At 47.7% G+C, this 14,731-nt stretch overlaps 1 protein-coding gene across 4 annotated transcripts in view; it reads left to right on the top strand.

The window, feature by feature from the left end:
* The window catches only part of APBB2 (amyloid beta (A4) precursor protein-binding, family B, member 2), a 369,777-nt gene that overhangs the window by 348,120 nt on the left and 6,926 nt on the right, over positions 1–14,731 (top strand). For 3 of the 4 annotated variants that reach the window (XM_011987971.1, XM_011987972.1, XM_011987973.1), the window contains 5 exons: positions 1,681–1,795; positions 4,912–4,999; positions 6,215–6,298; positions 8,451–8,566; positions 10,155–10,334. In XM_011987971.1, the coding sequence (XP_011843361.1) occupies positions 1,681–1,795; positions 4,912–4,999; positions 6,215–6,298; positions 8,451–8,566; positions 10,155–10,334 (583 nt within the window). Of the gene's footprint in view, positions 1–1,680; positions 1,801–4,911; positions 5,000–6,214; positions 6,299–8,450; positions 8,567–10,154; positions 10,335–14,731 lie in introns of those variants that run through there. The other variant, XM_011987974.1, reaches the window with a different exon arrangement.

Genomic DNA, 14,731 nt, shown 5'->3' with positions numbered 1-14,731 from the left:
TATATAACATATATAAACATATATATCATATATAAAACATATATATAACCTATATATCATATATATAACGTGTATATATATATATGTAAAAACACTTTCATCTTTGAACCACTGTCCTCCAATGTTAACATTAAGAAATATAGTCGTATCGCATGGTTGTTTTGAATCCAAGTGATGTCACAGTCAGTATCCTTTTTATCAGTAGAACAAACGCAAACACCCGTCAGCGGCATGCTCACCGAGGTGTCTGAGCAAGCAGTAAATAATGCGCCGCCACTGCCGTCGCTCTGAGATCTGGAGTCTGAGACGTGTTTAACACAATCAAAGGCCTTTGATAGGACTGCTAGTCCATGGTGTCTGTGTTCTGACTCCCTGTGATTGCCCTTCAGCTGTCTCAGTCAGCCGTGGGCTGGCCCATTGTCTGTACACATGTGTATACATCAGCGCCTATTGTCTGTTCACATGTGTATACATCAGCGCCTATTGTCTGTGCACATGTGTATACATCAGCACCTATTGTTCGCACCACGGTCCGTGTCATTATATCATCATGCGATTCATGTGTTCCTCAAGCCTTTGTGTTCTCTAATCATAACATGGTGTTACACTAGACAGAAGGGATCTGTGAAATTCAGTGTGCACTAAGGGTTGTTAGAGATTCCAAGAGTTCAACAGACTGGGTTTTGAAGTTATTGTAGGTTTTTTTTTCAGAGAGAGTTTCGCCCTTGTCACTCAGGCTGGAGTGCAGTGGCACAGTCTCGGCTCACCGGAACCTCTGCTTCCCGGGTTGTTCAAGTGATTCTCCTGCCTCAGCCTCCCAAATAGCTGGGATTATAGGCGCCCATCACCATGCCCAGCTAATTTTTGTTTGTTTTGTTTTGTTTTTTTGAGACAGAGTCTTGCTAGGTCGCCCAGGCTAGAGTGCAGTGGCCTGATCCCGGCTCACTGCAAGCTCTGCCTCCCAGGTTCACGCCATTCTCCTCCCTCAGCCTCCCAAGTAGCTGGGACTACAGGTTTCCGCCACCATACCTGGCTAATTTTTTTGTATTTTTACTAGAGACAGGGTTTCACTGTGTTGGCCAGGCTGGTCTCGAACTCCTGACCTCAAGTGATCCACCTGCCTCAGCCTCCCAGTGCTGGGATTACAGGCATGAGCCACCACGCACAGTCTTTTTAAAAAAATTTTTAGAGTCTTGCTCTGTTGACTAGTCTAGAGCGCAGTGGTATGATCATAGCTCACTGCAACCTCAAACTCCTGGGCTCAAGCAATTCTCCCACTTCACCCTCCAGAATAGCTGGGACTACAGGTATATGCCACTGCACCTGGCCTTTTTTTTTTTTTTTTTTTTTGACAGTGGTTTTACTATGTTGCCTGGTTCAAGAGCTGGTCTCAAACTGCTGGCCTCAAACAATCATCATACCTTGGTCTCTCAAAATGTTGGGATTACAGATGTGAGCCACTGCATGTATCCCACATTGTAGGTATTTTACTCAGAAATCAATTTCTAATTGTCATAAACCTATATGTTAGGAAGTTGTTGAAATTAAATTTTCTTTTAATCATTGCATACATTGTTTACCATTGACACGCTGGCTGCTAGCTCAGTTAACTTCATAACTAAAGTATGTGTTGGTAATCAATTTCTCTTACTAATGTCCTGATACATTTTGCTTGCACAGGGATTTTGCTTATGTAGCAAGAGATAAAGATACAAGAATTCTGAAATGTCATGTATTTCGATGTGACACACCAGCAAAAGCCATTGCCACAAGTCTCCACGAGATCTGCTCCAAGGTGAGGCGCGTCAGGGCAGTGCGGGCCGCCTTGCTCTTTTTTTCTTACTGCATGAAGGGACGTGGAAGGGCAGGGGAGGGGGCACATCGACCTGCAGTAAGCTCAGGGAGAAGTAGGCAGACTGTTCAGCCAGAGTCGTTGAAGTATTCTTGCTGCAGGCCAGGCATCGCGCTGAGTAGCACTCCATCTGCACAAAATGAATAGAACCGTAGTCCCTCCCGCAGCCTGGAAACATATATCTCTGGTAGGCACAACAATGACAGAGATACGTACACCCCGGAAAACAGGGAAAAGGGGTCAAGGTGGATTTTCCAGAGGCAGGGCCATCTGACCTGAGGTCAATGTGGGTAGAGAAAAAGGCTACAGGAAAGGAGGTGGCAAGAAACCATCCGGGGTTTCTGCAAATGCAGGGAGCTAGGGGTTGCCGTTAACACACACGGACTTCCTGAGGACACACAGTGTCCCGTAGAAGCTCCCCGTCCAGCTGGGAGGCAAGACTGCGGTCCCTGTCTCATGTCTCATGCTAGTGAGGGTCCCGCCTCCTTAACCAGAGTCACAGAGCCTCAGAATGAGAACAAATAGTCTGGCGTCAGCAGTCCAGCCTCCGCCTCCCACAAGCATAACAGCCCCCTTGCAGACATCCCCCCACCCTCTGCCCTGCACGCCCATAGACTCCCACAGATGGAGTCTCTTACTTTTCAGGAGGAGGTTCTATTACTGCGCAGCTCTGGCTGTTACAGATTTCTTCTTTACGTTGACCCAAAATCTTCCTCTTGGAACCTCCAGGTACTGACTGGAGATCTGCCATCTGTAGCAGCAGAGAAAGGTCCCCCATTCTCTTTGCTGGCCAGCTCTTTAGACACTTAAAACCTTGCTGTGTTTCGCCATGTGTTGTGTGTTTTAGAGGCGCTGGACAAGCATCTGTCGTTGAGTCTTCTTGCCCCTGACTTCCTCCCTCTCCAGATCCCCCACCCCATCTCTGCAGCCACCTTTGGGTAGCATGGCTATTCTAGGCCCCTAACCATCGTTTTCTGGGCACACTCTTTTTGGATCCCCCAGATGAACACAGTATTCCAAAAGTGAGCGGACAGCAGACCAGGGGCTGCTCTGTCTTTTGACCTCCATGGATACACTATTGTGGTGCTCGATGTTCTTGGCAACCACATCACCCCCTGATTTCTCTTCACATGGTGGCAGCGGAACCCCCAAGACACTGACACAAGTTTCCTTCAGCCAGGCCTGTTCCATGCCCCAGACTTGCTTAATTTCTTGAATTTAAATGCAGAATTTTGCCATCCCTTCTGTTGAATGTCACCTTTCTGATTCAGGCTGACATCATAACCGAGCGTCACTCCCACAATTCCTCCTTAGCTGGCAAGACCCAACCCAGGCCAGGGGTTGGCCCAGCCTGTTACCCGGCAGGAGGTGCAAGCCATGGTGCCTGAGGGAGGGACAGGGGCAGGGACAGGGAGCTGTCCCCAGCCTCAGAATGAAAGAACGCCCCAGTCTGCTGCTCTGACTCACATGATGGGGACGTGCAGGATGGACACTGGTCTTGAGATCACCATGTTTATTCCAGCCCATGTTCACATTCTTGCATTGATGAGACTGGGGTGTTGCTGCCGTTTGCAGCATTGCAGCCTGCTCCCTGGATTTCGTTTCTCTTTCATTCATGCAACACATAGAATGGAATGCCATTTATGTGCCAGGCACCATCAAAGGCACTGGGGAGAGAACAATGACCAAAACAGGAAAAAAAAAAAAAAAGTCCTTGCCTTTATGGAGCTTTATTGTGGCATAAAGCCCCCAGAACATGGCCTGGCACAGAATAAGTGTGCAGGAAACACTTGATTTTATTCTTGTCAGCAGCCCTCTTGCTCGCTGCCCCGGGCATGGATCTGGAGATAGGCAGAGTGGAGGTCTGCGGTGGAAATGACTTTCAATCCACTTGGAATGGAAAACTTAGTCTGGGAATGAAGATCCAAGTTACTTTTGAGGTCACTAAAGGGTGGGCTTCTTTCAGTCCCTAAACCCACAGCACCATATGTAACTGGTGGAGAACAGGAGTATAAAGTGCTTTACTCTTAAGTAAAGCAGGCATCGGTGTCCTTTACAGAAGAGAAGCAATTTAGAGCAGTTTGAGGATAACAGCAGAAATGGCAGGTGCATTAGTCTGTTTTCACACTGCTAATAAAGACATACTCAAGACTGGGTAATTTATAAAGAAAAAGAAGTTTTATGAACTCTCAGTTCCATGTGGCTGGTGAGGCCTCACAATCATGGTGGAAGGTGAAAGGCAAGTCTTACATGGCGGCAGGCAAGAGAGAATCAGAGCCAAGTGAAAGGGGAAACCCTTGATAAAACCATCAGCTCTCGTGGGACTTACCACCACGAGAACAGTACGGGGGAGACTGCCCCTATGATTCAGTTATCTCCACCAGGTCCCTCCCATAACATATTGGAATTAAGGGAGCTACAATTCAAGATGAGATTTGGGTAAGGACACAGCCAAAGCATGTCATCAGGGAACATTTCTCAGCACTTATGCTGTCTGGGCCTTCCCTGTGCTTACACACCCACTTGTGATCCTCAGAACTACCGTCTGAGACAAATACTATGATCACCTCCATGTGCAGTCGAGACAGTGGAGGTCAGGTCACTTGCCCAAGGTCGAGGTCACACAGCTAGTAAGTGGCAGAAGTGTAGTTTGAACCCATGTACTCTGTCTTCAAAGGGTGGCATTTGGAAGCACCGGAAGAAGCCATTGCTGTGGCTGCCGCTGGCCACTGTGGGCCGGCAGGGTCCATGCAAGACCAGGGAGACTCGTTTGAGTTGTTTCTAGTAGAGGCGGGAGCCTGGTGAATGGAAAAAGTCCATTCCAAGCAATCAGGGGACTGCTACTCTGAGGAATAGTTTTTCACCTATCATCCCCAGAGAAAATTAGCAGAATTCCTCCACAAAATATGTAGCCCAGAGATACAGGGTGGAATTTCAGGCAGTAGACTCAAGCTGATCTAACTTGGAAGTGAAATCGACCTAGACACTTTACGGGCTGGAATAACTGAAGACATGGGGGCTTGAACCCACACTCCAAAGCTGTGCTTTTTCCCCCTTAGATTATGGCTGAACGGAAGAATGCCAAAGCCCTGGCCTGCAGCTCCTTACAGGAAAGGGCCAATGCGAACCTCGACGTCCCTTTGCAAGGTAAGTCAGCGGCACCTCCTGTCCTCATTGTGGCCCTGTGCCCCGGTCCAGGACTGAAGGCTCTCACATGGTTCTCTGGCATTTCCAGTCTCCTTAAAGAGCACATTCAGCTCAGCACGGTTTGAGCCTGCACGCTGGGCCCCACAGAGGCGCAGAGTTGATTTTGCATCACTAGGGTTAGGCACAAAGCCAGAATGAGTTTTGTTGTTACTGGACAAGATTAAAGAATATTGTCTTTAGTTTTTGCCTTTGTTTTCATTTTATTTTGTATTTTATGTTCTTTGTTCTAAGAATACTGTCTTCCTATTATAACTCATGTGCAACCTGGGGTAAGAATCCCAGCTAGTTTAAAAACACGTGGGTTGGGCTGGTCTGAAGGTAGTGAGTTACCTCAATTGATGGTTCAGCCAGTTACAGATCAACCTCCTTGTCCTCCTCTTTCTCCCCTTCCCACTACTATACTTGACTAATCTTAAAAACAGAAAACATGGGCCAGGCGTGGTGGCTCATGCCTGTAATCCCAGCACTTTGGGAGGCTGAGGTGGGTGGATTGCCCTAGCTTAGGAGTTCGAGACCAGCCTCTGCAACACGGTGAAACCCCGTCTGTACCAAAATGCAAAAACTTAGCCGGGTGTGGCGGCGTGCACCTGTAGTCCCAGCTACTCGGGAGGCTGAGGCAGGAGAATTGCTAGAACCCAGCAATTCTCAGGTGATGAAGGTTGAAGGTGAAGGTTGCAGTGAGCTGAGACCGCACCACTGCACTCCAGCCTGGACAGCAGAACAAGACTCTGTCTCTAAAAAAAAAAAGAAAAAGAAAACATGGGTTGAGTACTGAGGGAACTCAGTTATTTTCCTGTGTCTCTGGTTGTGCCCTTTGAGATTGCATTTTCTGTGGGCATCAACCACACCTAATTAAATAGGACACCAAAAGCTGCTACGTAATACACATCAAAGAGACGGTAGCAGCTTTAACACAGAGATGCCACCTCCTGCTTTCAAATGCATTCCTGTCTTGAAAGTTGAACAGGATTTTGACAGAGCCCCACTATGTGGAGTAATGCTGCTCTTGTAGAAAGTTGCTACATTTCCATCCAGAAACATAGGGCGTTATGGCACAGGGGGTGTCCTGAGCATTCTGATGATGCAGAGCTACGGCTCTTGTGTACATGTGTGTTGGAACCACTGAGAAAGATGTGTTGCTTTTGTTCCCTGTAGTAGATTTTCCAACACCAAAGACTGAGCTGGTCCAGAAGTTCCACGTGCAGTACCTGGGCATGCTACCTGTAGACAAACCAGTCGGTATGTGAAACGTTTATTGTCTTTCCACTTTGCAAGTGTGCGGGAGCTCACAGGAGGCGTTCGCCCTCCCTCCAAGGAGGGTGAGGTCGGCTGTTTACTCTCGTGCCTTGTCTTGAATCAAGCTGTCACCCTGTCACCTGCCAGAGAACATAAACGGTCCCGATCAAAAGATCAGTAGAGGGACAGGCCCTGCTGCTTTGACCTGCCATCCCCAGCGTACAGGACTTTAGCAATACAGACATGGATTTCTTGTGTGCCCAGAAGTCTAGAGCTGTGTGAGCCAGGGCTGTGGAAGCTCTGCTGCTGTGAAACGAGGCCTCCATCTCTGAGGCCGGGACACCTGCTTCGTGTCTCGTCAGCTGGCGGGCCAGGAGAGAGGGCTGTGGAGGCTTCATGCTGTCAAGGAGTGACACAGTAGTGGCACACACAGCATTCAGCTCACTTCCCGGTGGCAGAATGTAGTTGCTGGGCTATACCAAGCCAAAAGGAGACTGGGAGATGGAGCCTTCACCAGGGTTAAAAAGCTGTGGAGAAATCGCAAGCCGCATACACTGCCTGGGGGCTGTAAGATGGTGCAGCTGCTTTGGAAAACAGTCTGGCATTCTTCAGAAGGTGAAACATAGTTACCTTAGAACCAGCAGCTCAGTGCCTAGGCATAGACCCAAGAGAAATGAACAAAAATGTGTATGCAAATGTTCACAGCAGAATTATTGATGAGAGTCAAAAAGCGAAACCACCCAAATGTCCTGACAAATCCACTGACAGTTAGATAAATAACAGGCGATACTTCCATACAGCGGAGTTTTATTTGGTGATACAAAGGAGTGAAGGACTGAAGTGTGCTATAGCATATATGGATGAAGCCTGAAAACATGCTATGAGAGAAGTCAGTCCCAAAAGACTGCGTACTGTGTGATTCCGTTCATACGAAACGTCCACAATAGGCAGATCTCTAGAGTCAGAAAGTAGGTAAGGGTTGCCTTGGGCTAGAGGCTGGAGGGCAGGGGGAAATGGAGAATGACCCCTGCCAGGTACGGGGTTTCTCTTTGGGGTGATGAAATGTTGTCAAATTGATTACGGTAGGTCCAGCATGGTGGCTCACACCTGTAATCTCAGCACGTTGGGAAGCCAGGGCAGGTGGATTGCTTAAAGTTCAAGACCAGCCCAGGCAACGTGGCAAAGCCTCATCTCTACAAAAAAAAAAAAAAAATTTAAACAATTAGCTGGGCATGGTGGCATGTACCTGTACTCCCAGCTACTCCGGAGGCTGAGGTGGGAAGATCACCTGAGCCTGGGAGGTCAAGGCTGCAGCGAGCTGTGATCATACCACTGCACTCCAGCCTGGGTGACAGAGCAACACCCTGTCTCAAAAAAAAATTGATGATGGTGATGGTTGCACTCTGTGAATGTACTAAAATCCACTGGATTGTACACATTACATGAGTGAATTGCATGTGAATGATACCTCCAGAAAGTTGTCACTCCCACCCCTATCCCCCAGAAAAACTGGGAGCAGCCGGCAAAAGGGCCCCTCTGAAGGGGGGGACCCACTGTAAAGGAGCCGAGAGATGGCGAGGGTGGGGAGAGGCTGAAGGGCCGTGGTCTGCTTATATAGCCAGCGTGTCAGCACCAGGTGCCTGGAGCTTCTCCTGACTCTCCTTTCCTACTGAAAAGGCTGGTCTTTCTGTCTTTCTGTCTTTCTTTCTTTCTTTCCTTTCTTTTTTTTTTTTTTTTTTTTTCTTTTTTTTTTTTTTTTTTTTTACAGAGTCTCACTCATTTGCCCAGGCTGGAGTACAGTGGTGTGATCTCAGCTCACTGCAACCTCCGCCTCCTGGGTTCAAGCAATCATGTCCGGCTAATTTTTGTATTTTTAGTAGAGACAGGGTTTCAATGTGTTGGCTAGGCTGGTCTCGAACTCCTGACCTCGAATGATCCTGCCTCAGCCTCCCAAAGGGCTGAGATTACAGGCACGAGCCACTACGCCCAGCCAAAAGCTGGTATTTCATTCCTGTTGCGCAAACATGAGAATGAAGTGTCCTGGCTTTTATTAAAAAAGATCAGTCTGGGTGTAGCTGTTATTGGTGATTTGGGCCCACATTTGAGTGTGGTAAGTGGCTTTAGGACACTTTAAATTATCCTTTTCTGTCCCCAGGAATGGACATTCTGAATAGTGCCATAGAAAATCTCATGACCTCATCCAACAAGGAGGATTGGCTGTCAGTGAACATGAATGTGGCCGATGCCACTGTGACTGTCATCAGTGAAAAGGTGAGAAGGAATCTTCGATGGCATTGGCATGTCTGGGTTACAGTAAGTATAAGATACAGTGGTTTTCTGTGGAACTTAGGAACATAGTCAAGGCTGGAGTTGTGCGTCCTTGATTAAGATGGCCTGCATTTGAAAGATTTGGCCCTTTGTCTGGGTCTAAATCTGTGCGTACCTCTGTTTTCCTGTGGTCTGAGAAACCTCTCTTCTGGTGCTCCTGATTCTGTCTTCCTCATGACTTCCGGAGACAAGTTGTTTGCTAGAGGTGACAGTGTGAGGCTAGCCGTCGCTCACTCTCAGGGCGCCCGTGTTGCCTGGGCTGTGTGATCTGGGGCTGGGAAGCAGAAGATGCTTCCATTCGGGAGAGCCCTGTGACTCTCTCGGTAGCAGAAGGAGCTACTGGCTGTCTTGAGAGAGGCCACATTAGCCTCAGCCCAAATTATCCCAGTTTTGTGGTTGAAAAAATTGAAGCATAGAGAGGCTCAGTCATTTGCCCAGCCTCACACAGTGGGAAGCAATGGGATCAGGACTCAAATCCAGGCAGCCTGGCCCAGACTCGAGCCTACTTTTCTATTCTGCCTCTGTGAAGCACCTGCCACGGAAAGACCACCAGCCATCAGCCTGCTGCACGGCCGCCCGGTTCACCCTGGAGAGAGGAGCAGGGTGCGCGTTGCCTGCCTCCAGCTGGCATGCTGAGCTCTCCTCCGCTCTTCAAGCAGGTCCCGCCCTTCCCCACCCCAGCGTCATCGCAAGCACTGCACCCTCCATGCTCCACCCTCTGCCTACCTGACCCTTACCCAGATCTCCACCACAGCCTCCTTCCTCCTGAGAAAACTTCCCAACCTCTCACACTAGCGTACTTTGCTCATTAAACACTCCCAAGGCACCAGAGTGAATATTTAATAAGTCAAGATGTTAATGATCCAAAAGTCAACATTTTGGATGTGTTTATTAACTCAGAACTTGCATATGGTTCTTGCAAAGGATGTAGTGTTCATCCCTATAAGAAAGAATTCTGAACATTTCTTTAGCTGCCTCATATGGATCCCAGATGGACACCAGTTTGCCAGAAAGAAAAGAAAAAAACAATTTGACAACTTTTTGTTGATTTGGCAGCTTTTTGTTTTATATGGTTTTAGATGGAAATGTGATTCAATGTGTTGTTTAGTTTGGGTAAGAATCACTGGACGAAGAAAGACACCGTGAATCCCTTTTTTCTGGTGCTCTGGGGGTTTACTTGGGCAAATGGGTTTTGGGCCACCAGGTGTCCTGTATTGGGCTAGATGTAACAAGTGTAGACGGCATCGCTCCTCCCGACCGTGAACTCACAGCCACATGCAATAATGGAGAATGGGACGCACATCACAGCCCATGACAGCAGTGCAGTTCAGAGCAAGAATGACCTCCGGAACAGGGCAGCCACACAGTGATGGCCTCTTCAGACGTTTGGCAAGGTTCCGCTTTTTGAGAAAAACACAGGTCCTTTCTGAATTGGCCTGGCTATACTTTCTGAATGCCAGTTCCTATGTGCTGCCACTCTAAGCCTGATCCTGGCGCCTCCTGATTGGATGCCGCATAATGTCTCCTGCAGAATGAAGAGGAAGTCTTAGTGGAATGTCGTGTGCGATTCCTGTCCTTCATGGGTGTCGGGAAGGATGTCCACACATTTGCCTTCATCATGGACACGGGGAACCAGCGCTTTGAGTGCCACGTTTTCTGGTGCGAGCCTAATGCTGGTAACGTGTCTGAGGCCGTGCAGGCCGCCTGCATGGTGAGTAATCCCGGTACAGGCTGTTGAGCCCTCCCGCCTCTGCTCATCTCTAATATGCCATGCATTAGAGCAGAATCACTCACGGAAATGGAAAAAACCCTATCCCTAAAGTAATGCTTTACTTTATAACGCTGTCATTCCTAGGGCCAGAATCAGTTATGAGAAACAGATTACATCTCAAAAGGCCAGGACTCCTGAAAGAAGTGGGCCAGATAGAGGCTCCAACGAGCTTCACAACCACCAGCTTGACGACTGTCAATCCTTGATCCCAGATCAATTTCATACGTGAAATGTTGGTCATGCATGAGTTGGTACTGTTTGGATTCAATTCAGCACTTTAAAAATCAATACATTGAATGACTTTTATTTCCAGTGATTGGTTTCTGTACACTGTTCTTATACATTTTATTTATATCGATTAACTCAGTTAGGTAGTTGTTAGTTCTATTTTATTTATGAGAAAATAGAGAGAAAAGTTAGAGAATGGGCCCCAGGGCTTGTCGGTGACAGAGCCGAGCCTGGATTCAGCCCCAAGTCTGCCAGATGACAAAGCCAGGGCTCTTTACACCACATGGATACTTGGAAACAAACAAGAACACCTCATTATTCCTCCATGATATGTCCTTTGTGCCTCTCTTACGCCAGACACTGCAAATAAAAATGAGGGAACTGGGCTGGGCGCAGTGGCTCACGCCTGTAATCCCAGCACTTTGGGAGGCTGAGGCAGGCGGATCACTTGAGGTCAGAAGTTTGAGACCAACCTGACCAAATATAGAAGCCCCGTCTCTACTAAAAATACAAAATTAGCCAGCATGGTGGTGCATCCCTGTAATCCCAGCTACTCAGGAGGCCGAGGCAGGAGAATCACTTGAACCCGGGAGACAGAGGCTGCAGTGAGCCGAGATCACGCCATTGTACTCCAGCCTAGGCAGCAAGAGGGAAACCCATCTCAGAAAAAAATGAGGGTGCTGTATGAGTGTGGGCACCAGAGCCTATGGGCAGGTGTGTTCTAGCAGCAGGTTGGGTGCTGGGCCCGAGTGGAAGGAGGTGCAGTCCGGATCATGGTGGGCTTAGGATGGTGTGTGGAGGCCTGATTTTCTTCAGCAGGGATCGCTAAACTGGGGATTGAATTGATTGTATTTAGATTTTATTATTTATTTATTTATTGAGATGAAGTTTTGCTCTTGTTGCCCAGGCTGGAGTGCAGTGGTGCGATCTCAGCTCACTGCAACCTTCGCCTCCCGGGTTCAAGTGATTCTCCTGCCTCAGCCTCCCAAGTAGCTGGGAAGACAAGCGCCCACCACCACACCCGACTAATTTTTTATATTTTTAGTAGAGACAGGGCTTCACCATGTTGGCCAGGCTGGTCTCAAACTCCTGACCTCAGGTGATCCACCCACCTCAGCCTCCCAAAGTGCTGGGATTACAGGCGTGAGCCACCGCACCCAGCCTGTATTTAGATTTTAGAAGAGTATCCAGCAAAAAAAAGAAGACGACAAAGTAAAGGATAGGTTGGAGGAACAAGGCTGAGGTGGCGATCAGGCAGGAGGCCAGTTACCTTCTGCAGGTGGGAGAGAGGAGGAGTGTCCACGCCAGGAGAGCAGCGTTGGGAACAAACAGGAGCAGAGGCTTTGAGAGGCGCCGAGCTGCCTGGTTGGGGGAGAACTGCTGCATGTGAAGCCCTGTGCTTCATTTAATTCAGCCTCACACTTGCGGGCTGGAATCTAGGGCGTTCGGCATGACTGAGATACAATCCTTGCATCGTAGAGCTCAGGTTTAGTGGGCGAGACACAGAAACCCAAACTCTGTTACAGTGTAGAAAGTGCTGTAAATAAAAGTATGAGGATCTTCACTTTCAGCCGGTGCCACATGCCTGTAGTCCCAGCTTCTGAGGAGGCTAAGGTGGGAGCATGGCTCAAACACAGGAGATCAAGGCTGCAGTGACCTGTGATGGCACCACTGCAGTCCAGCCTGGGTGACAGAGCGTGACCCTGTCTCAAAAAAATAAACAAGAAAAATAAGTATGAGACTGTGCTGGATTGAGAAGTAACTGGGAAGAAAAAGACCTGGAGGCCCTAAAAGCAGATAACTTACAAAGTTTGCCAGTGAGGGGGAGCTTGAAGGGCGGGTAGCATTGGAGGGTTTGTTCATGTGTTTATTTCAGGACAGGAGAGGCCTGCCCCTCCCCGCTATTTTTTTTAAGAGATGGAGTCTTGCTGTATTCCCTAGATTGGTCTTGAACTCCTCCCTGGAATGACAGGGGAGCACCACCATGCCCAGCTAGGTTTTCTTTTGTGGAAAATGGTGGTAGATAAAGAACCGAGGAGGTTGGGTGCAGTAGCTCACTCCTGTAATCCCAATACTTTGGGAGACTGAGGCGGGTGGATCACTTGAGGTCAGGAGGTTGAGACCAGACTGGCCAACATGGTGAAACCCATCTCTACCAAAAAATACAAAAATTAGCCGGGTGTGGTGGCATGCAGCTGTCAACTCAGTTACTCAGGGAGGCTGAGGTGGGCGGATTGCTTGAACCTGGGGGCAGAGGTTGCAGTGAGCTGAGGTTGCACCACTGCACCTCTGCCTGGGTGAAAAAGTGAGACCCTGTCTCAAAAAAAAAAAAAAAAAAAGCCAAGGGGAGGGACTTCACCTCTGAATTAGTTAGAGGCCTTTTACTTTGGGATAGTCCAGAAGATGCTGAGAACCAAGAATGGGTGGAGCTTAGGGAAGGGAAGGGAGTTCTCTAACCGCCCCCAACTCCCCCATACAGCATATTGTGAGGTTATGAATGAAGGGAAAGTTTGCACCTGTAATTCCAGCTACTCGGGAGGCTGAGGTGAGAGGACCCCTTGAGCCCAGGTCCAGCCTGGGCAACATAGAACGGCCCTATGTCTAACAAAAATGTTAAAAGGATGAGGTGGGAGAGCAGATGGCAAAGGTGGGGCACAGAAAAGAGCCACTTGACCTTTATCATTTGAAACAGAGCAGGAAGGAGGGAGAAGGGAAGGCTGGCGTTAGACACTTGTTATCTGGTGTCACACTTACACCATCCTCTGTGAGACTGGCTAACTTCCCCCAAGAACTGTGGGGCCAGGATTCTAACTCAGACACCCTGAATATGCAGGAGCAGGGCTGGGGTTCAGGGGAGCAGGGACAGTAGAGGAGTCAGGTAAACCCGCTGACCAGGTGCAGGGAGTTGATGAGATAAAGGAGATCTGTGAAGAAAATAGAAAATGGGAGATTTCAGCCAAGCGAAAATGGATGACGACTATTTTGGTATTTTATGAAGTTGCAACAAATGATAGCAGATGGTTTTAGTCATAAAATGAATGGCTTTCAGACTTAATTACACGTTTTAAGTGATAACGACAATGAGCTTTATCTCTTGGCTACAGCTGGTTTTCTGATTCTCAGATTCATTTTCCCTCTTGGAAACAACTTTTACTCATTTGCTTCGTATTTTAATTGTATCACTGCAACGAGTGGACACAGCTCAGCCAATCTAGCGTAAGGCATACTAGTAAAATCAAACTGTTCTTCCCTCCCACCTGCTCTGAATCCAGTGTTTCTGGCTCAGGGGCTTTCTTCTTGGTTCAAATCTGCATGATTCTCCATGTGAAAGATCCATATGTGAATTTATACCATGTGAATATCTATTGACACTAACATTCTTTTGAATCTACTTAATTTTTAGGCATATTTTGCAGCTGTGTGGTATAGGCCCAACAGAAGACATTTTGGCAAAATTTAGAATAGAACAGAGAGGGATCCTTTATGAAATCCAACACTTAGGTGCGGCTTTGATTCACGCTGCATGTGTGTGACTACGGTTTGAAATTCCAAGTCCAGAGTCCCAGGTTGCCATGTATAAATCCGTGCTTTAGATGTGTGTGGTTTGAGTTGTGATGTGGGCCTAGTAAGATACCTTACACAGAGAAGACATGTAATCGATCATCATTTTTCATATGATTGATTTGAAAGGGGTTGTTTTGTGGCCTAAAAGGTATGATAGAACACTGCACCATATCCTTCCCCCAGAGTCTTGCTTCTTACAGGGACATCAGCCTGTTCCATTACTAAAGAGCCTGTTAATATTTAAGTTGATTTTTTTTTAAAAAGCCATGGAATGACAGTCCTGCCTTGGTATATACATAGGGGATTGATTCTAGGACCTCTGAGTATACCAGAATCCTGCATATTCAGGTCCTGCAGAACCCACGTATAGGGAAACTCTGCCCTGTGAATAATTGGGTTTTGCAAACCGGGAATACTATTTTCAGTCTGTGTTTGGTTGAAAAAAATCCTCATATAAGTGGACCTGCACAGTTCAAACTCTGTTGTTCAAAGATCAGCTGTATTGTATTTTCATTATTTGTTTATTTTGAGACAGGGTTCACTCC

This window comes from Mandrillus leucophaeus, unplaced genomic scaffold (assembly GCF_000951045.1).
Source record: "Mandrillus leucophaeus isolate KB7577 unplaced genomic scaffold, Mleu.le_1.0 Scaffold320, whole genome shotgun sequence".
Classification (NCBI taxonomy): Eukaryota; Metazoa; Chordata; class Mammalia; order Primates; family Cercopithecidae; genus Mandrillus; species Mandrillus leucophaeus.
Note: the sequence above shows the minus strand (reverse complement) of the source record. Positions and strands in the feature narration are given on the sequence as shown.